At 45.2% G+C, this 22,538-nt stretch overlaps 1 protein-coding gene across 5 annotated transcripts in view; it reads right to left on the bottom strand.

Annotated features, from left to right (window-relative positions):
- SLC1A2 (solute carrier family 1 member 2) overlaps positions 1-22,538 on the bottom strand; it is a 131,156-nt gene that overhangs the window by 14,909 nt on the left and 93,709 nt on the right. For all 5 annotated transcript variants that reach the window (XM_036326189.1, XM_036326191.1, XM_036326187.1 and 2 more), the window contains exons 7-9: positions 20,287-20,520; positions 13,962-14,156; positions 10,146-10,280 (exon numbers count right to left, since the gene is read on the bottom strand). In XM_036326189.1, coding sequence (XP_036182082.1) covers positions 10,146-10,280; positions 13,962-14,156; positions 20,287-20,520 — 564 coding nt within the window. The remainder of the gene's footprint in view (positions 1-10,145; positions 10,281-13,961; positions 14,157-20,286; positions 20,521-22,538) is intronic.

Here is a 22,538-nt window from a genome sequence, read left to right as displayed (position 1 = left end):
AACAAAAGGAAGATGAACAATCCAATCAAAAAATGGGCAAAGGACCTAAATAGACACTTTTCAAAAGAGGTCATTCAGAAAGCCAAGATACATATGAAAACATGCTCAAAGTCACTAATCATCCGAGAGATGCAAATCAAAACAACAATGAGGTACCATCTCACACCTGTCAGATTGGCTATCATCAACAAATCAACAAAGGACAAGTGCTGGAGAGGATGTGGAGAAAAAGGAACACTCGTGCACTGCTGGTGGGAATGCAGACTGGTGCAGCCACTATGGAAGACAGTATGGAGTTTCCTGAAAAAACAAAAAATGGAACTCCCATTTGACCCTGTGATCCCACTTCTAGGAATATATCCCAAGAAACCAGAAACACCAGTCAGAAAGGATATATGCACCCCTATGTTCACAGCAGCACAATTCACCATAGCTAAGATCTGGAAACAGCCTAAGTGCCCATCAGTAGATGAATGGATTAGAAAACCGTGGTACATCTACACGATGGAATACTATGCTGCTGTAACAAAGAAGGAACTCTTACCATTTGCAACGGCATGGATGGAACTGGAGAGCATTATGCTAAGTGAAATAAGCCAGTCAATGAAGGAAAAATACCACTTGATCTCACTCATTCATGGATAATAAAGACCATTATAAACTTATGAACAAAAATAGATACAGAGGCAGAGCTGCCTCAAACAGACTGTCAAACTGCAGTGGGAAGGCCGGGGAGGGTAGGGGGCAGAAGGAGGGGGGGTAAGAGATCAACCAAAGGACTTATATGCATACATATAGGCATAACCAATGGACATAAGACACTGGGGGGTAGGGGAGGCCAGGGGATTGTCAAGGGCTGGGGGAAAAAAGAAACATATGTAATACCCTTTGTAATACTTTAAGCAATAAAACTAAAAAAAAAAAAGAAAGAAAAAAATTACAAATTGGTAGTTATAGAATAGTCATGGGGATGTAAAGTCGGGGGAAAAAAATCCTAGAGAGAAGAATGCTGGAAAACCGGGCGTGCGCGCGCGTACACACACACACACACACACACACACACACACACACACAAAGGGTGGGGGCGGGGAAGGAAGGAAGAAGGATTTTCAGTAAAGATTGTGGTGAGACATCTTAGTGCAGGTCAGGGAAAAAGCTGGTATTTGAATCCAAGTTAGGCTGCCTCCAGAGTCCATGCTTTTTCTTAACTACTATCAGGTATTTTTTTCCCTCATACCCTTATACTGGGGCTTCTTAGCAATCTCTACAAGTGCCTGATTTTGTGAATGACCTCAAGACTCCATCTTTATTCATGTTTTCAGGGGGAGATAGGAGCTGAGACAATGAGCTACAGAGAAGAGAAAAATAATACATGTGAAATCTAGGCAGTAGAAGCACTCAGGAGCATTCAGGGTGGCTAATGAGAGGCAGAAAGTAAGAACTGACCAAATCATGTAAGGCTTTATCAGCCCAGTTTGGGAGTTACAACTTTATCCCAAGGGTAATGAGAAGCCATTGAAGAGAAAGATCACCAATGTTCCATTCTGAAGAATGAACTGATGAAGGACAAGACAGAGCAAAGTCCACTTAGTGAAGAGGTGGTGGGTATGAAGAAAGATGAATCTGAGATTTAGGAGACAGAGTTACAGGACTTGAGAATTGATTGGTTATAGAGAAGAAAAGAGTTAAGGATTTCCAGTGGACATTGCTACCATATTTATGGGTCATAACTGATTGGGGTGGGAAAGATTCTGGTGTCATATTGAGTGTGAGAGCCTTGAACTAGCAGAGGGGAGATGGCCCACAAATGGTTTGGAGTGTGGACTAAAGATCAAAAGGGACATGTGAGCTGCAGGTAATGATTAAGAAGTCAACACCTAGAGCGGCCATGGGTGGATGCCAAGGGCATGTTTAGTTTAATCCTTGGAGAGAATGTAGAGTGACAAGAGCAGACAACACTTAAGGAATGTGTGAAGGAACAAGAGTCAGCCAAGGTGAAAGGAAAGTGGAAGAGTTTGGGGGAAGCTTGTTTCAAAAATAAGGGTGTGATGGACAATGCCCACTGCTACCTAAAGCTCAGGCAACATAAGAAAAAGAAGTGTCTCTTGGTTGTAGCAATCCAGAGGCAAGTATTGACAGGCAAGGGCACCTTCAATACAGGGCAGAGAGAGAAGTCAACTCCCCATAGGTGGTACATTGACCAAGAGGTGAGGAAGGGAGACATTACAGATAATCAACATATTCAGGAAGATGACTGAGAAGGTGAAGAGAAGGAATGGTGGATGGAGGGAGATGGAAGATAAAAGAATTTTTGCTTTGTCTTTGAGGCCACCAGGGGAATATCTGGCCAACTCTGGGGAAGTCCGACTCTGGCCAAAAGCAGGATATGGGAGTTTATGGTTCACATGTGGAAAATTCCTTCACAGGCCAATACTTTCATTTTCTCTTGCAACCTGCTCTGAGCATTTAGGAAACCCTGCTGACCTCAGGAGCTTTTAGGCTACTTGGTAAAGAGAATTTTAGAGCATTTGACACTATCCTTGGTTCTGGATGCTGTGTCAGGACTGTGAGAAGGAGGAGAGATGAGAGCAGAATGTTTTACTGGATTGGATTCACGACAGATGACACAGCTTTTGGAGCCACCAGGAACCAAAGCCAAGAGAGGGATTTGAATAACCTGCTTCACGCTGAGGCACTGGGTCTGGCTCCCTGGAAGAAAAGCCAAGGTGTCTGTCTCTCCTGTCTACCTCGTGATCTAAATCCTCTGGCAAGAGGACATGGACTTGTCTGGAAGTCCTGCTTCTCACAGAAGAACAGAGTCGGGGACGCAAAGTCACCCAATATTCACCCGCTTCCTTCTATTGGGTCGAACCATATGAAATTGCCATTTCTATAAGTCCTGTAATGTTTCATATGATTCAACTTAACATTCATACAAACAAGCCATCGTGCCTGTCTCTCACAAGGCAGGGTGCCCAGTGTGGCAGAGGGGTCACCTGAGGCTCCAGAGCTGAGAAGGCTGGCACAATTCTGGGACTCCAAGGGCTTAAGCCACTTGAGTTTGGGAAGGGAAGGAGAGCCCACAGAAGCACTGGCTGAGTGTGGATTTGGATTCGAGCCGGGATTACCATCCTGGCTCCGGCAGGGCAAGTTACTTAGCCTTCCCTGCTCAGCTTTGTCCTTTGAAAAACAGAGAAAGTAATACCCACCTCCAGGCATGTTGAGAAGAAAATAACTAACTGCTTGTCATCTGAGAGGTCCTCTGCCAAACTCTGCATCTAAAAGACCTGGCACAGCGCCTGACACAAACGCAGTGCTCAACCCTGGCTGCTCATCGTCATCATTGTTTATTATTATTATTATCATCATCATCATCATCATTATTCCAACTAATAAGGGGAGTATCTTTTCCTCTTTTATTCCTCCACCAAGTCTTTTTTTTTTAATATATTTTATTGATTTTTTACAGAGAGGAAGGGAGAGAGATAGAAAGTTAGAAACATCGATGAGAGAGAAACATCGATCAGCTGCCTCCTGCACATCTCCTACTGGGGATATGCCCACAACCCAAGTACATGCCCTTGACCGGAATCGAACCTGGGACCTTCCAGTCCGCAGGCCGACGCTCTATCCACTGAGCCAAACCGGTTTTGGCCACCAAGTCTTATACATTTCTTTTTTTACATTTAGTACATTCTGTTGGGATTTTTTGACCATATCTGTCCCCATTACTAAACTGTAAGTTCTTTGAGGGCTGGTACCATGTTTTATCACTTTAAGACATGGGCAGGTTCGGGGGAAGGGGACAGGCAGGTGTGTGAAGGAGGCTGGGTGGCGGGGGGAATGGATTGTTAGTTTAAGAGGGCAGATTAAGTCTAGAAAAATAACTGTTTGTTTGTTTTTTAGTAAACATCAGTTGGATGTTTTGGTGGGGAAAAGTTAGGACTCTGGGAAAGATCTACAAAGAAGAGGGAGAGACAGAGAGCCAAGTGACCTCACCTATGGAAATCAGAGCAGTGTCCTGAGAGCTGGGGAAAGATGTGCAGACAGAGGGCAAGGAGGCCCAGCACGGTGGGGAGAGACTGAGGCTGGGGTACACATGAGTAGGAGAGATTCCCAGGGGAATGTAGGGAGAGATTCCTAGGGGTGGGGAATGCTGAAGGATTTTCTTTTTTAAGAAAAGGGATGCCTAATATTAAACTTTTACTTTTTTGTGCTACCTAAAATTAACAGTGATTACTTCAGAGAAACAAGGCTTGAGATTATAGGGGTGGAAAAACTGTCCCTCCTTCCCTTCTAGGTTCCTCGCTGGTCTAATGATTAAATGAACATAAAACAGATGAACAGGAAGAAAACAAGTTTAATTTTGTACATATGGGAGCCCCATAAAAATATGAGACTCCCAGCAGTCAAGCAACGAGGCTCATATACCATCCTGAGCTAAGGGTAAGGGCTGGGGCTGGAGTTTCAAAGGGAAGGAAGAGGATTCACAGGAAGATGAGAAGAACAGATGTTTGGTAAACAGATGTTTGCCCTGCCACACAGATTAGTCTCTTAGATAAAAAAAAAAAAGTTATCTCTGGTAAGAGCTCTCTTCCTAGTACAGGCCCCCTTTCTAGATTCTTTCAGCAGTTCAGGGGAGGTAAAAAGTTTTTCCTAAATCTGCTGGGTCTTGATTGTCTTCAACTAAAAATAATCCACATGCCAAGTGGAACATTTCAGGTTGGCCTGTCCTGCTCTCCTTCATGATCCAATTGTAGGTGAAGGAGATTTTTTTCCTTTTTCATTTTATAACTCTTTGGAGATTTTCCCCTCCCCTTGTTTTTCCATGAGCATGTATTTCTCTGGTGAAACATTAAAGAATGATTTTTCTGTGCAGAACAGTCACCCTACTTCCCTGATCTGCAATTATACTGCATTGAATCAGGGACAGTTTGTCAGAGGAGGGGAGGACTAAGTAGAAAAGGGTCACAGTCCATGCAGAGGTTGACAAAGACTAGAGATGAGGTAAGATGGAGGGGGAAAAATGAGCAAAAGACTTCAACCTAAGCCCTTGGAATGTTCAGAGATATGGTGAATGTAAGAATAGCTTTTCTTTTCCACCAGACGTGTGTGTGTGTGTGTGTGTGTGTGTGTGTGTGTGTGTGTGAGAGAGAGAGAGAGAGAGAGAGAGAGAGAGAGAGAGAGGGAGAAAGAGAGAGAGAGAGAGATTGTGTGCATGTGAGAGAGATTGTGTGCATGTATCAGAATAAGAAGTGAGAACCCAAATTGGCAGGCCTGGAACCCCCAAGGAACAACAGCCTGATCATCTGGGTTTGAACTCCAGTTTAGTCATTTAATATCCACTAAACTGGGATAGGTTACTTCTCTCTGAGCCTCAGTTTGCTCACCTGCAAAACAGGCACAATACTATTAGCTGCTTCAAAACTTGCTTCGACTTTTAAAGGAGTCCATGTAAAGTGCTTAGAACAATGCCTAACACTTAAGGAGCACTCACTAAAAATTAGCTAGCTGTCTGTGTCCCTCCCATCAGTTTTCATTGTATGGATGCGTGAACTGTCAACCCTGTCAACTGGTGCTCAGAAAAGTATAGAGATGCTCGACTACGCACAATCGAGAACTCCTGCTCCCCTTCCCTGTCTCTAGACCATTGCTTCTGGAAGTGAGGTCCTGGACAGTATCATCAGCATCACCTGGGAACTTGTTATCAATGCCCATTCTTGGTCCCTTCCACCTCCGCCCCCCGACCTTCTGAATCTCCAGGAGAGATTGGTACGTACTCAAGTTTGGGAATCACTGCACTATCTCTTCCAGGGAGGGATGCTAACAGGAGTGAGTCACAGTATCCCCTGCAGGGTGGAGGCCCTTTAAGGCCTTCCTTATAAGTGCCATCTCAACTATATCCAAACTAGTAAAGGTATCCCCGGAAATGACCTCACCAGCAGCCTCATGTGATAAATGGGCCATTATTCCCTCAGCTTTCACTTTACTGTGGCTTTTCTTTTCCCACCTGTGGCCAGACCCAGGTATTTATCCCTTCTCCCTGGTACAGGCTCCCAGTTTTCACTCCATTCTGTCTCCTCACAGTGAGAGGGGTGTCAGCCAGGTCGCTGAAAAATATCTGCCAAGGATTCCCAACACAAAGAGTTTCCTGGACGCTGGGGAAGGTTCTAGTTTTACCAGCCCTGCCTATCCGGTGTTCCTAGGACTCGGGCACTTTTTGGGGCCCAGAATCTTGGTTTTCACCATGACATTTACAGAGCAGCTAGCCTGCCCTTTGGAAAGCGCCCAGGGCTTGGCAGACAGTGGTGGGGTGGCTGGTCTTCAGCAGTTGGCAAACAGCGTGGCACATTAAATGTCACTGCAGGCTTTGTTTGGTTTTAAATTGAAAAATTGCTAGAGTTATGAAAGCTTATCATTCTTGCCTAGAGGAACAAACATCCCACTCTACCCCGGAAATGAGCAGCCTCCCCCGATCTCAACTCATCCCCCTGCGCCACTCACACACTAACGGGCACCCAACAGCCATGGAGCCCATGACTAAGAGCGTGTTTCCGGAACTTCTCTTGCTGCTGGGAAAGAATGTGGCACCATTACTAATGCAAAGCAGGTCTGACCTACCTACGCACAGACCCTTATGCACATTTTCCCAGGATCCTCTACCCTTCCTTTTTCTTCTCTTCTTAAAAGGAACATTCATGCTTTTTTTTTTGTATACAAGCATCCATCACCTGCAGAATCCTAGTCCGAGTCTTACAACTAGAAGGACACTCAAGGGCACTGGGTCTCTAGACTCTGCTTTCGAAGTGATAAGTTATTGTTCCCTATACACATGATGAGGTCCAGAGGGTAAGCAACCTGCCCAAAGTCCAGAGAGTAAGTGTAGAGCTCGGACCCCGGGCACCTGCCTCTTTCTTCTCTTCCCCTGACCACCAGAGAGCAGACCCCAGAACTTGAGGACAGCTCTTCACTCCCGCGTTCCTCTCCAGCCCAGCCTGGGACCAAATTTAGTGTCATCAATATAGTTAATCCCAACGTGTCATCATTGTTGTTGTTATTCAGCCAACTCCCTTCTGCTAGCGCATTTCAGCCCTGGAGTGAGGACGCCCCACTCTCTATGCAAGTGTGAGCATGCGAGCACCTGTGGGGTGATCTGGGAGGACCCAGCCCTCCTTTTCCATTCGCTAGCATTTAGGTCAAAAGTAGGCAGGGTCTTGGATGGTTCATGATCTGAGTCTTATCCAACAGGCTTGACTGCCAAGAAGCCCAGGCCCACAATGGCTGACCTCCTGGGACGAGAGAACTTGAATTCTAAAAGTGGCTGAGACCTTGATTGTACCCCATTTGTCCCTACTTAGGCTTTTTGTGTTGTTGTTTTGTTTGTTTTAATCCTGGGAAGAGGGAAAAAACAGGTCAAACAAAAAATCCTCTGGTTAGCATGTAGAACCAGCCATGACCCTAACCGGTCTGTCTTCTCCAACCTTTCCAACTCTGGACCTCTCCAACTCAGCTTCCCACTGTTAGACCTGCTTGGTACTAACTAGGATGCTGTGTGGGCAGGGGTGCAGGGCCCTGACCTGGCCACACAAGCTTGCCTGTGCCTCAGGCGAGAGACCTGACCCTTCTGATTCCTGGTTGCCTCTGTGAAACACACACTAGGGCTCTTTAGGAATTAATTGTCAACAGGTGTGAAAAACGCTGTGGTACCCACAGATACAAGCTCCTTTTTTTCATTCCTGGATAACATTAGTGCATTTTCCCCCCAGTCAAAAGCATTTGTATTATAATGGGGGGAGGCGGGTTCTATAAGAATAATTTTTAAAAGATGAATCTCTAACAGTGAATTTGGGGCCTCAGAAATAAGCCCAAGAAAATACTAGGCAATGTCATCACAGTAAGCAAGGGGTACTTGATGACAACACAGGTTTGAGAGGCTCAAGGGACAAAGAGGTGAAGGACTAAGTAAACAAAGTCACAGGAGAACTAGATGAGATTTTAATAACTCACTCTGTCTTTGCTTTTGTGTAGAAAGGGCCCTGGTTGTTATGTACGCAGCAATTCCGTGGTTGCATTTATTAAACACCTACTGTGTGCTCTGTCCCCAAACCATTGCTAATGTTGTTATTTTCCCTTTGTCTTCCTCTCCCATTCCTACCCCATTCCTTTGTCTCCTTCAATCCTATTCTCCCTTAGTGCTTCCAGCTGTACCCCACCACCAGACCTCAGTTGCCCATGGCTGCCTTGTCTGCAAATGTCATAAGAAAGGGGTTGTGACAGGGCTTGAAGAACAACCAAGCTAGCATGAGGCCCCTCCCCATCACCACCACCTGAGAGAGATGGGCAGAGACAGATAAAAGTTAATTTCACATGCTCTTCACCTTCCCGCTAAAGGCATTTCCAGAGAACTTCTCTGGTGACAAAAGAATGAGTCAGGAAGATTCCTAACTTTCCTTACAAATCTCCTGAGCTAAGGAGAATATGTCCAGGAAGCCACTTCTCATTTTAACCTAAACCTCCATGGGAGGCAAGTTTTATGGAGAGACCAGGCTATCTTCTAGTCTTCCCCAATGCCCTTCGTCCTTTCACCCACGGGCATGGTTCTCTCTTTAAAATATCAGAGGGAGGAACTTATTTTAGCACCAGGAAACTCAAGTCCATAAAATGTGGCTTCTGGCTTTTAAAATCAATGCCAGTCATGTAGGAAGAACTGCCACTGGCATGTGGAGTTTTTAAAATGTGTACTTTAGCCACGGATCTCTGTGCCAGCCCTTGCCACTCTGTGCTTCTGACATTGAAGTCAATGGCACCAACCAGCCCCTGTCATACAGCTCCAAGGCTGGTCAGGAGGCACCTGTGTACAGCCCACAGAACATCAGAGCCCTAATGCGCCCTTAGCAAGGATTGATTACAATCTCCTTATCGGGGACCATCTGGCTAGACTGGCCCACCTTTGTGAATGTGGAGGGCATGCCCTACACTAGGAAAATGTCCTTCACTGAGAAAGGTGTTGGACTATGTGTGCAGTCAAGTTCAAGCTTCTCTTCGTGGCCTTTAAGGATGTCCATCTTGCCTGACCTTTTGGCACTTCCTGCCTCACACCTTATGCTCCAGCAATACTAAACCACTCATTGGTCCCCACAATGCCTCAGAGCCTTTGTATGGGCTGCCCTGATTGGAATGTCCTGTTTCCCCTTCCGTCTACCAGTATGTATACCTGGGCAACTTCTACCTACTAGTTGAGATTCAGCTCAACTATCACTGCCATTATAAACTTAAATATGGTCATAATTATGAATGTGGTGGCCTCCAAAACCAAGCAGCCCTAGGGTCAAATCTCTGTTCATTTCCAAGTCACATTAGCACCTTAAACCTCAGCTTCCTCATCTAAAATTGGGGAGTAATACCACCAAACTTTCAGTTGTCAGAGGAAGATGTAAAGCGCTCAGTTGAGTAGCTGGCATATAGTGAGCACTGAAATTCAGTAGCCATGCTCATTGTTTCCTGATCTCTCTACTCTGCCTTCCCATCCTAGACTGGGATGGCGCCTCTGTCATTATCCTTTTAATAACTCTATTGAAGAGTAATTCACATACAATACATGTAAATTTTCAATGCATTGTTTCACAAATGTAGACACCTATACACACCTATGCATATGGAACACTCTGTTACTCCTAAAGATTTCCTTGGGCCAACTTCCCAATTAATCCTCTAGCCCCTACCCCTGGGCTCAGGCAACCAAGGATCCCTTTCTATTGCAAGGTATTATAATGCCTTTCATAGAGCTTCATCTAAATGGAATCATATAGTATATACTCCTTTGTGCTTCATTCACTCAACATAATGGGTTGAGATCCTTTGCGTGCAGTAGTAGTTGGTTACTTATTGCTAAGCTTCTATCCTTGCATTATAATTTCTATCTGATTCCTCCACTAGACTGTGAGGCCCTCAAAGATTCAATCCTTTTTTTCCCCTTTGGTTTCCAAATCAGTACTCAGTAAATGTTAGAGGGGGTGGGGCGGGGGGGGGGGAAGTGAGGGAGTTGCAAAAAGGATCAGCTAAGCTCTTGGCTGCAACCTTGCATCTAGTTCACCCCTGGAGGCAGTATTCACGTCCCCAGAAGAACCCCGTGTGCAAACACTTACAGCAGCCAGTCCACAGCCACCAGCAGACTGATGTCCTCCGTTGGCAGGCCCACGGCTGTCAGAATGAGGAGCATGGTGACCAGCCCAGCGCTGGGGATACTGGCTGCGCCGACGCTTGCCAATGTGGCCGTGAGGCTGTGAGAACAGAAAAGGTCAGGTCACGGGAGGAGAAAATGGCCTTGGCAAAACCATCTCTGGCAATTTTAAGCTTTCATGTTCCTTGCAATCATAAATTCCCTTTTCTTCCCAAGAAATAGCAAAATCTAGAGTTCCAAGACCCAGGAATTGGGGTCTATTTGGATTCTGCTTAACTGCAATGGAAACTTATAAATTCATGGGTGGGAGCCTTATCCCCATCATGATTGATATTCAAGTAGCCTTGTCTATCACAGGCTAAAATAAAATAAGTGTGGCTCTAAAATCAGGTAAGGAAATATTAAAGAAGAAAAACAAGGCACTTTAATGCTCCCACAGGAAGACCACTGCATTCTGCTTACGCCTTTATGTCTCTGTGAGCACCAGAGACTTCTGGACTACGTGGCAAGAATCTGAGAAGACCATTGCCAATGTTAACATGAGAACTCAGAATAGCAAATATCCAGACCCAGTGGACATCGGGGGAACAAATCAACAGATTCCAAATGACATTAGGCTTCAGATGCCTGGACAGTTCATCATGGACTGGAAAATCCATTATTCAGACAGAGGGTGCCAAGAAATGATAATGAAATAACGGAAGGTTTCTTTTTGAGGCATCTCGTCATTTGCTTTCCAAGCAATGCCAAGGGCACGCCCAGCGCCATTTTGAAGTTATCTCTGGAAGAGGGGTTAATCTAGGCTTCATGCTCCCTGTGGAGACACCAGGGGCCTCTGCGGTCCAGCAAAGGGCAGTGACTTTGTCTCCTCCTTCCTAGATGCCATTTATAAAAGCTGTCATTTCTAAATGGAAGGATGCGTCTGAAAATACAGATTCCCAACTTGCTTTTGTGGGTGCTGGAAAGAAAGGGGGGATGATTTCTTTGCAGTAATAACATTCTAGAGTTTTCAAAGGAGCTCCTCCAGGCTCCTAAACTGGGGTAACAAAGTCTAGACCATGAGTGTAACCAAGCACAGAATCCTGGGGTCTTCCAGTTGGGAGGGACCTGAATTTATCTAATCTCACATATGAGGAAAGGAAAGCCCTGGGACATTTTGAGGTAAGCCTTATCCTTCCATATTGTCCTCCTTCCACACTTAGGCCTGTTTCAGTAAAGACACCTTCCCTTGGAGGGAACTAAGAACTCATCTGTGCTCTTCCCTGCCCCACCAATACGGTGTTGGTGTTAGGGTTTAGGGAACTCCATTTTCCCTGGACCCATCTGGGTCACAGGAAGTAGCAATGTGCTGTGATCCTCATTGAAGGTTCTGGAGTTGAACGACCTGGGTTCAAATCCCAGCTCTGCCACTTATTCCCCACATGACTTTAGGCAACTGAAACGCTTTGTGTTTTGATTTCCTTATTTAAGAAAAGGAGATAATCATGGGGTCTCACGCACGGGGTCCTCAGGAGCTAATAAATAAAAAGCGCTTAGAAGATACCAGGCACATTGTAACCCCCCCCCCCCCCAATAAATGTCCAATATTATTCTTATTGGGAAATCTCCACAGGGTGAGGCTGCTTTGCAATGAAAACTTCCCTTAAACCCCAAGAGCTGGAAGGTGGGAATTCTCAGCCACTTCCCTGACACGGATAAAGCACCAGGGAAGGGGAACTCCCCAAGTTCCAACCGTCTTGGCCTCAGCCGTGTACTTTACAACCCCAGCTGCTTCTGTTATGAGTCACTCTTACACATGCCTGTGCACTATGGCCACATTGTCTGGTTACCGCTTGGTTGTGTGTGACAAATTCTACAAAGAGAGCACTTCCTGGCAGCTGGGTCCCCCTCAGTTCCTCCACCCCAATCATGTCCTTATGGGCTGAGTGTCCGTGCAATTCCAAGTCCTGCAGAAGCTCCCTGAGCAGTGAGCTCTCTTCCATTCCTTTGTCTCTTTTCCTGTCCTTCCTCTCCCTGGCTCACATCTCTAGGGCTGGTTCTGGGATGCTGTGCAAGGTACTTACACACATTAGCAGAACCTCAAGATAGCTCTGCAAGGTTCATATGGTAGTACTTGCTCTCCGGCAGGAAATCATGGATCAATGGGTGGAGAAACATAGGGTTCCACAGCTCAGACATGGTCTGCTGGGATTTGAACACTCGCCTGCCTCATTCCAATGCCATGCTACACCTGCTGCCCCTTGATTCTCCCCACATTAAAAACTCTGAGTTAATGAGTCCCAACCACTTGGCCATTGGTCCATTCTCCCATCTCTATGTTCTCATTTAATGGTGTGAACTCGAAGGGCGGTGTGGTTGTCTTCAAGGCCAGGAACTCAGGGACCAGAAATCATCTTTGCTTGGCTCCAAAAGAAGGGGCTTCACTAAGGCACCCTTTTCATCTTTAAGTTTTAAAACAAGGGAGGCTGGCAGTCTCACATGCAGTTAGGACATGATTTAAAAGGCCTGATACTCTGAGGGCATGTCTTCCCTCACTATGTCGCTGTCATATTTTCTTTCATGTTCTAGGAGTATTTATTTCATTTAGTATCAATAACAGTAATAATAACGGTAGCTAACATTTATTGACAGGTGACTATGTACAAGGCACAATGCTCTCAACCTCCCTCGACTATGTGATTATTGTTCCCACTATACAGATGAGGAAACTGAGGCTCCCGTATAGTACTGCTATGAACTGAGTTATATCTCCCCAAAATTCATTTGTTGAAGTCCCACTCTCTAACGTGATGGGCTTTGGGGAGGTAATCAGGTCATGAGGGTGGAGCCCTTATGATGAAATTAGTGCCCTTATAAGAGGAAACTTAAGAAGTCAGCTATTTCTGTCCACACATGAGGATAGACCATGTCAGCAAAAACAGCAAGGAGAAGGTCATATGCAAGCCAGGAAGAGGGCATTCATCAGGAGCTGAATTTGCCAGCACCTTGATCTTAGACTTCCAGACCCAAGAACTATGAGAAATAAATTCTATTGTTTAGCCATCTAGTCTATGGTATTTTATTATAGCCCCCTAAGCTGACAGGGTGGTTGTGATAATTGGATACATTAATATAGGCAAGTAGGTATGATCTTTAAGTTTATGGAGAAGCCATGTGTTTTTCATGACCTCTTGGGAAAGTGTTCTTTCTAAATTTTTTAAATGATACAGATGGTAACAATAGCTTTATTCAAAACAAAACTACTTGCTATTTATTTGTAATAAAATGTTTTATGTGGTATTGAGGAATCTCTTCCTTGCAGAATTTCATCATTTCATCCATCACCACCTGGAATGCTGAAGGGAGCATATTTTAATGAAAGACAAACTGGATCCAGAGTTAGATAAGGTTGGCCCCAGACACAGCCCTGCTAGCTCATTACTAATGACGTAGCCTTGGACAAACGTCCAAGCCCCTCGAAGCCTGCACCTCCTCATCTATTTATACGAGCATAGGAATAACTGCCTGGCGACATCACAGGGTTGTTAAAGTTCAAATAATATCAAGTTTCCACAGCAATCTCATGCCCAACACAAGCAGAAGGCACTGGTATGAGCCTGCTTCTCCCCTGCCACATCTTTTCCCTCTGAGGCGGCCAATAATTCCTCTCCTGTGTTATTTCCTTCATCATTCTCCTGCCAGGAGAACTGAAATTCAAGTGGCCCCTGTCAAACGGAGTTAGAGTGGAAGGGGACAAGGTAAAAAGGTTGTTTTGGGGCTTCACCCCACCTACCCCACTCACCTCACGGTCACAATCTGGCCTCCATCCAGGACAACACCATTCATTTGGGCAATAAAGATGGCAGCCACTGCTTCATACAGGGCTGTACCGTCCATGTTAATGGTTGCTCCGACTGGGAGGACGAATCTGGTCACACGCTTGTCAATCCCCAGGTTTTCTTCCAGGCAACGGAAGGTGACAGGCAAAGTTCCGGCACTGAGGGACAGAGAGAGAGAGAGAGAGAAGGAGAGGGAACAGGAGGGAGAGGGAGAGGAAGAGAGAGAGGGAAGGGTTAGGTCCACTGTGGAGAAGCAGAACAAAGAAACAGGAATGGCACCGCCGCGTTTTTGTTCTTCTGTTTTAGTTGAGCAACGTGACATGCAAAAAAGCAGTGTCTGGAGCCAAATTGAAAACGAGTAATTTGGAGGCTCACATTCACTCTTATTAACATGCTAATCAGCAGCAAAATATTTTCGTTGGTCCAGGGTTTTGAGATCTACTCAGAGCTGCAAGTTCTCTTTTTCCTTTGGTCACTATTTCCATCTTGGATTAATATTGAAGCCTTTAGTTAGAATGGAAGAGGGGGGTGGGGGAAAGAGTCAGAAAAGAATCAGTTGTCAACTGTGAAATGGAATGAGGAATTATTGAATGACCCATAATTTCATGTTAGAGGCACTGATTCCAACAAGATGACTACGTGGGTTGCGTCCAGCCCCTGGGAACTGCCCTGAGCTGAGCCTGCTAATTTTGCAAAGGCTGGACAAACACATTCAGCACCATTCAGCCCGAACCCAAGCTTCTAACTACTCACTGGGGACCCTCACAGGCATTCCAACTCCCTGATAAATGGCCAACTCTACAGTCTCTCCAACGACATAGGGCAGAGAAGTATGTACTTTGTAGCTAATCAAAGACCCACTATGGAGTGACTTCACCCCCACTCCTCCCAGGCGTCACAGGGATTCGTGACCACATGACCCAGCTCTAAGGTCAGAATGCCTGACAAGGTCATGCATCTTCTAAAACGAGAGACCTGTAGAATCAGGTTTACTAAAGACCAGGATATTATTTCCATGTGAGTAGAGGTGCCTGGGAGGGGAGGCGGACTGGCTTCAAAATTTAAGTAACATGAAAAACAGTGCAGAATACTCAGAGTTCCACCAGATTGCTTTGTGGTCTATTCTCTCGTGTGCTTTCTTAAAATATGTTTTTATTGATTTCAGAGAGGAAGAAAGAGGGGCAGAGAGATAGGAACATCAATGATGAGAGAGAATCATTGATTGGCTGCCTCCTGCATGCCCCACCTTGGGATCTGCCCACACCCCCAGGCATGTGCCCTGACAGGGATTTGAACCGTGACCTCATGGTTCATAGGTTGATGCTCAGCCACTGAGCCATGTCAGCAGAGCCTCTTCTCTTGTTTTGTATTTTTTTTGTTTCATTTGTGTGTGTGTGTGTGTGTGTGTTTCTCTCCTGCATTTATATCCTTAGTCATAGTTCCTCCTTTTACCCTTTAGAATTAGGGCTCCAGCAAAGCCGCACAGTCACCTGCTGAGGGCTCAGTTTCTCAGGGAGTGGGAGAGGACCATCCCCTTCAGAGAACCTACCTGAAATGCAGGTTCCGTGGCCCGCTCCGAACCAAGGAAGTGGAAGCTGTAAAACTCAGGTCACCTACACCTGCATCTTATCAAACCACTGACCCACAAACTCCTAATACCAACCTAGAGAAGCCAGAGTCATCTGACTGGAACGTTCTTTGTGATTTCAGGTTAGGGGTCTGTCTCGGGCCCCCTTCTTGGTCTTAGGTAGGGAGAAGAAATAAACCCAGGGAGAGAAGATAGAGTCTGGTTCCATTCACAGATGGGGATGCCATGGTACCTGGCCTGCTGTCCCCACTGCTTTCATGAGAAGTTAGGGTCCCTTACCTGCACCTTCCCCACTCCACCCTTCCTGGGACCCCTTCGAAGGGTTGCCAGGACACCACTACTGACCTGAAATGGCTGCCCAGCCATGGCTGGCAGCCAGGATTATCAATGGTATGACTCTAAGGACACGTTTGGGAGGACTGGAATATCTTAATTTGTATTATTTCATCTATGTTCCAAAAATGTCATCCAAGGGGTCCTTAGATAATTAAAAAGATTAGGGAAAATACTGATAAAGCATGAAGATATTCTCACTTTCTATATTGGACAGGCTTTGTGCCTTAACAATCCATATATACCCAACCAAGTCACACTAATTCCTGAGCATTTTAACCCTTTCCTGTCCTTCCACATCCAGACATTGTTTTTGGCCTACTGCCTCAATGGCTGATGACAGTCTTCGAATGTTGCTAATAATAATTATCAGATACTTGAGAGTTTTTCCCCAGGTTTGTTTTAACAGCATGCACTGGAGTTGGAGGGAGGCAGAGAGGTGTGTCCCCGGCCATTCCCCCTCCGTCCACCTCCCTGACACCGGCCTCTGTGATCACTGAGAAAAGCAGGTCAGCCCCCTCCACATCCCCACTCAGTCCAAGGTCCCAGGGGGTGGAAGGATATTTCGCTGGCTGTCCTGCGGCTCTGTTTTTTCCCCTCTGGCTATGATGGCAAAGATACTTCTTAGTAGGTGACTCCTGTCACGTTGACTTAAAAAGTTTTTTCTTAAAAAAAAAATTCCACATCCACATTTTAACTGAAGATTAAAACCACACTGGTTTCTTTTTCTTTTTTCACATGAAATACAGGGTAAGGAGGAGAAAAGGGCCTCACATTTGTGTGGCTTTGGTCAAATAATCCAAGCATTTGTCTGATTTCAATACAAACATACCTTTAAGATTTAGCTTGTCTTGTAAAGGCACTGGGTTAAATGTCTAGTTATTCCAAGAAAGGATAATTGTAATATTTTTGAAGCAGTCTAAAGATCAAAACCATAAATGTATTGGAACAAAATATAAAGTAATGTTTTATAATCTTTTGTGCAGATGTACCTAAGCAAACTGAAATTCTAAATACGAAAGCAAAATACTGACCGCTCCAACAACACACAAATTAAAAATTTCTATTGGCAGAAAGTATTGTAAAATTTTAAGATAAATGTAAAGTTGAGGGAGACCTTATTTGTCACATTTGACACGAGTTAATACTCTGACACATGAAGAGCATTGAAAACCAATCAGGAAAGGATGAATACCCCAACAGGAAATTAAGATCACAAACAATTCACAGAGTGGGAGGGGGTGGGTGGGTAGGGCGGGATGGTCAATAAGGACACAGAAAGATGCTTCCTCTCACTCGTAATCAAAGAAATGCAAGTCCAATGAGATCACTTTTCACAATGAGACTGGAAAGCATTGAAGTAACTGATATCCGCCGGTGCGGGTGAGTAGGCGGTGAAAGGCATCTTCTCACACCCATGTAGTGGGACTTCAGCTAATACACTTCCCTGACGAGCAATCTGGTGATATGTTTTAAGCCACCAATGTGCTGACCATTGCACTCAGACATTCCACTTCTAGAAATTTATCCTGAGAGGGTCATCAGAGAGCCTTGCGGAGATGCAGTTACAAGGATGCTTGTCACAGTCCAGCTTAATAGACATGCCTTAAATGCACATCAAGGGGTGTGATGGGGGTTGTAGTGTGGCACATACAGAGTGCTGTTACGCAGTTTTCTAAATAGTGGAGAGATCTATATTATATGATAGGTGTAATTTTTATGATGTGTTGACCAGTGAAAACAGCAGTCTACATATCTGTGTATAGTAAGAACTGGAAAGCTATGGAACTGTAAAGATTAACTAAAAGGTTACCTACCACCAATGATCACACAGCCAGTAAGTGGTGAATTTGGGAAACAAATCAAGGTCTTTCAGTCTCCAATGATCACTGGGTGGTGGATCACGGGTGACATGAGCGGAGCAAGGACGATGCTCCAGGGACAGAAGCTCACCAGGGCAGAAAGCCCCGGATGCCTACCAAGGGGCAAAACTGGGAAAACAAGAACCTCGCCTCCAGCGTAACCTATGCTCCCCTAGCATATCACTGGCCAGGCGGTTTAGAACCCTTGACCTTTTCCTCCCTAAAGAGAACATCTAGGCCTCAGTTGTATTTCAGCTCCAGGCCCATCTAGACAGGTGACACTGTGGCTGCCTCAGGGGCAGCTACATTGACGTATGATCCCCTGCCCTGACACTGACCAACCAGGGGAGACCTGGACCCTGAAAGAGCACACCTGGAAAGCTGATGAATATTCTATTTAGACCCTCCCCCGAGACCTCTCCTAAGATTCCCACCTGCAAGAAAAAGATAAATATACTCAGGACTAAGGATCCAGTTTGCACTCTCCCTCCAAGGAGCATGCCCATGCCATTCCCTCCTCCCTTCCCCTTTCCCCACGGGCACGTATCCCCCAACCTCTAAGGGACCCCATGAGACTTGCAACCAGGGGAGCAATGGGCAGTGGCAGCTTGTCCTGGGTTAACCCCTTGAGCCTGTCTCCAAGGCCCCTTTTTCTCTGACTTCTCAGTGAGTTAAAGCAGCCCAGCCCAGACTCTGCTGTTACTTCTCCTATGCCCTTCCTTGTTTCACTATCCTAAGTATATTTTTGCTGCAGTCATGACCCCAATACCCTTTGGATAGCCCCATTCCCCTATCCCCTTTTCCTTAAATAAATTTAATTTTTCTTATTCACCATCTGAGATGGCTGTTTAGCCTGCCTGCGCACTACCACTTAAACCTTTCAGTGATATTCATTGTCTTCTTCAAAAATTTACTCACTGTCTGAACTTTTCACAAGGAGCACATGCCATGCTCATAAACCAGAAAGAAAAAATAAAACTCAACATAATTGTTTTTGTGTTTGGAGGCGAAAAAAAAAAAAAGATTTACTTTTTCTCCAAAGAGAGAGGATCTTTATGGATAGAGATATATTGCCATAGGAAATGTATAGGCCCCCAAAAGAAAATTTTGAAATGTTTCCTTTCACCTTAGAAAACGATGCAGAACCTAGAGCCCAGGATTGTGTAGATTTCAGATTTTCCTGAAACCCCACCTTCTACTAGTCCCGAATCCTCATTGACTTGCAACATGGAAATGTACTTTGGCTTTCCAGACAGTCACTGTGATGTGCCTGTTAGGTCACTTAAGGAAAACCTGGCTGCCTGCTCAGTCGCCCTGTGTCACGGAGCCGCCACCTCACTGGCAGCGCGGGGTCACGGGATCTGCAACAACGGCCTGCCACCTGCCGTTGGCTCCGTTGGCTCCACATGGCTGCGGAGATAATGCTGGGCCTCCCTGCCACCTGCTTTATGACCTCAGTCTTAGCTTGTGACCCAAGGAAATACAAACAACTCCTACAGACTGAAAGAATAAATTACCAGGCATGTCTTATGTATCTGTGCTTGTTTGTTTGTTTGTTTTGGTTAAATTCAGTCTAAGATGATATAAAACAAAATTATTTTCTCTGAGTATCACTGGGCCCTCATTGGCTTCTGAGGTGGTTGAACTAGGTAGTGAAGAAGAATGTCGAGTCAATGTCAAGCCCGATTTTCTCAAAATCAATGTGGCAGAAAGGTCCATTAAAGGTTCACACAGAGGTCAAAGACTGGACTGACTTCTGGTTTGTTTGAAAACTCTCACCCAGCATACCCTGTATCCTCTAAAATCTGGTTCTCCTATTTTTGGGGAAAAAAATTACTCCAATAGACTGATATTTTGTGATAGCATTTTTTTCAAATCACAGGTGGCAGAATTTCTTAAATAGAACAATACCCTGTTATACCCTTTTAAAGAACATTTAAAACTAATAACTAAATGCTACATGTGGCAAGTTAGGCATTATAGATTAACTAGAGGTCGCACGAATTCATGTATGGGTGGGGTCCCTTGGCCTGGCTGGTGATCGGGGCCGATGGGGGCCGGCCAGCCTGGGGGTAGGGACCATGGGAGGTTGGCTGGTCATGGGAGGTTGGCTGTGGGAGTGCACTGACTACCAGGGGGCAGCTCCTGCATTGGGCATCTGTCCCCTGGTGGTCAGTGCATCATCATAGCGACCGGTCAACCGGTCTTAACAGTTGCTTAGGCTTTTATATATATAGATAGCATGCATTCATTTGGTAAATTTCATGTGAAGTCATGTTTCCAACACAGGTTGCCTAACAGCAAAAATGTTCATCAGAAAGCTCAGAAGTTACTAGAAGGAGTCTAAAAGACAACGTGTTCACATTTTTCAAACAAATATCTTAATAAGATATGAAAAGTATTCTCATTGAACTTTGGGTTGGGAAAGATTTTAAAAATGAGGAAGTGGCAAAGAGGGTAAAACAGTGAGCAGAGAGAAAGAAAGGTGATTTCTGGGTTCTCTACCTGGAAGCGGTGCCCAGGGCAGTGATCCAAGCTTGGAAAATGCCAGCAAAAAAGGTGAAAGGGTTTTTCCTGGTCACTAGAAAGTAAATCAAGGGGAGAAATATGCCCCCATGGATGATAAGGCCCACAATCACGGTGACCATGTACATCCCCAGTTGCCGAGCAACCACTTCTAAGTCCTTGATGGCAATGATCTTCCCACAGATTAAGCAGGCAATACCCAGCGGGGAGTACCTGAAAAACATAAAAGGAAAAGAAAACACCGAAGAAATCATTATGGGATCCAGAACTTACATCTGGGCCTTCCTATGTTGCTGCAACCTGATGTAAACTTTGCATTTGTTCAGAGTTTTGCTGAAAAAGGGCCATGAGACTCAGAAGATGCTACATGTTACTTCAGACTAAATGCATCACCTAAAATCTGGCACATGGATTTGGTGGCTCCTGCTCTGATAAAAAATCCAAAAGCAAACTTTGTTGCTCAGGCAATTTTTTTAGGAATAGCAGAGACAAGCTTTACCATCTCTTAGGGAAGCACCAATCTTAAAATTGAGAGACCACAGGCTACATCTTTGTGAGTCTTGGTTGACTTGTCTTTCCACAGCTCCTGCCTTGAGACTTGGGAACAAATTTTGAGTTTCTCAGAAAGCTCATTAGAGTTTTGACAAATTATGAACTGGTGTTTGTAAATTTGCTTTGTTTTCACCTTGGAAGATAGGAAATATATTTAAGAGGGAGAAAGAGAGGGAACACAGAACAAGAAAATCATCTGAGTCAAACAGTACCTTGAGAGAAATGTGGCTTATCACTTCTAAGTCTGAAAGTATTCCTTTCCATACTTACTCTAACGATCACACTGGCTCTCTAACGGAGCCCCGACACACATCACATCATTTAATTCTTACCATAATCCTAAAATCTATGTATCATTATCTCTATTTGTCAAATGAGGGAATTGAGGCTGTACTACGTTAAATAACCAGCCCAAGACCATGAAAGAAGAAAGAGGAGAATCTCAGATCTGTAACCTGCATGACTAGGGTTCCCCCACTACCAAGCCAAAGCACTTCCCTTTAATGAGCAACTGTAGCTCTTCGTAGATAAGCAGACAATTCACCCTGTAACAAAGCATCCTAGATAAGCTCATTTTAACATCATCATCATCATCATCATCATCATCATCATCATCATCATCAAGAGCACTTGGGAACAATTTACTGTTGTCCTCACTCTTCAGTAAGCTAACCATGTTCTCTCTCATTTCAAGTGTATTTGTCACATGTTTGGCAACATCCCTTTTTTCTTGCCCAATTTGGGGCTGTTGGAGCTTGAACTTGCGTGAACACCGTCTGACTGAAGGAAATGTTTGTGGAAACGAAGCTGTCTTATTAGGAATTATGAGAGCAAGTCTCTGAGGAAAATGAAATCCTGGGGTGGGGCTCCCAACCGGAGTAAGGGAGCCAAAAAAGGGAGAGAGCACCTATGCCAGATTCGGGAGGTTGGGTTTTTGTGTTTTGTTTTGTTTTTGTTTTTGTAATTGTGCCTGGAGCAAGCCCTTCCCAGGCTAAGGGAAAGCTGTGGGGAGTAGAAGAGAATCATATACACAATTACATAAAACACGGGGCTCATCCAGCCCTGGACCAGCTGCATGACCTTGCTTAGTGACTCATTCCCATGTTACAGATGTGCCAGTCGCAGCTTAGAGAGACTCCTCCAACCTCCAGGGGTTTCTGGGAGGATTACATTGTGAACACGCACATGTACGCACTGTCAACCATCGTCCCCCATCCCTGCCAGCACCATTACTTCTCTGACGCCTACACAGGAATCCTTATATGTTCTGTTTCCCTAAACACACCTATGTCCTCTCATCACCCACGCTTACAGAGTCAAGTCTGAGTTGCTGAGGCTTCCTAAAACAGCTCACAGGCTACTGTCACCCAAGTGTGGATGTTTTTACCAGCAAAATATTTTCTCAAGAGGAACCTTCTCCTGAAAGAGGCGATTTGTAACTGAATGAATTCGTTAAGACCTTAGCATAGCGACTGCCCTCCACCCTGACGAGCTGCTGCCGGTAACCCCCCACTTCTCCTTTCCCTGGGGTGGAGGCTGACCATGTGTGAGGGTTGCTTCCGCAGGCATCAGGGGGTCATGTCCTTAAACCCCTGGCTTTCCCGCCATTTTACTGCCATGCCTGTGGTCACAACAGCTCATAGATCAGTGGGGGAAACTTGGGGGCCAGCTCCTTGTTC

This window comes from Myotis myotis, unplaced genomic scaffold, assembly GCF_014108235.1.
Source record: "Myotis myotis isolate mMyoMyo1 unplaced genomic scaffold, mMyoMyo1.p scaffold_m19_p_10, whole genome shotgun sequence".
In the NCBI taxonomy this organism is placed as follows: domain Eukaryota; kingdom Metazoa; phylum Chordata; class Mammalia; order Chiroptera; family Vespertilionidae; genus Myotis; species Myotis myotis.
This window is presented reverse-complemented; position numbering and strand designations above follow the sequence as displayed.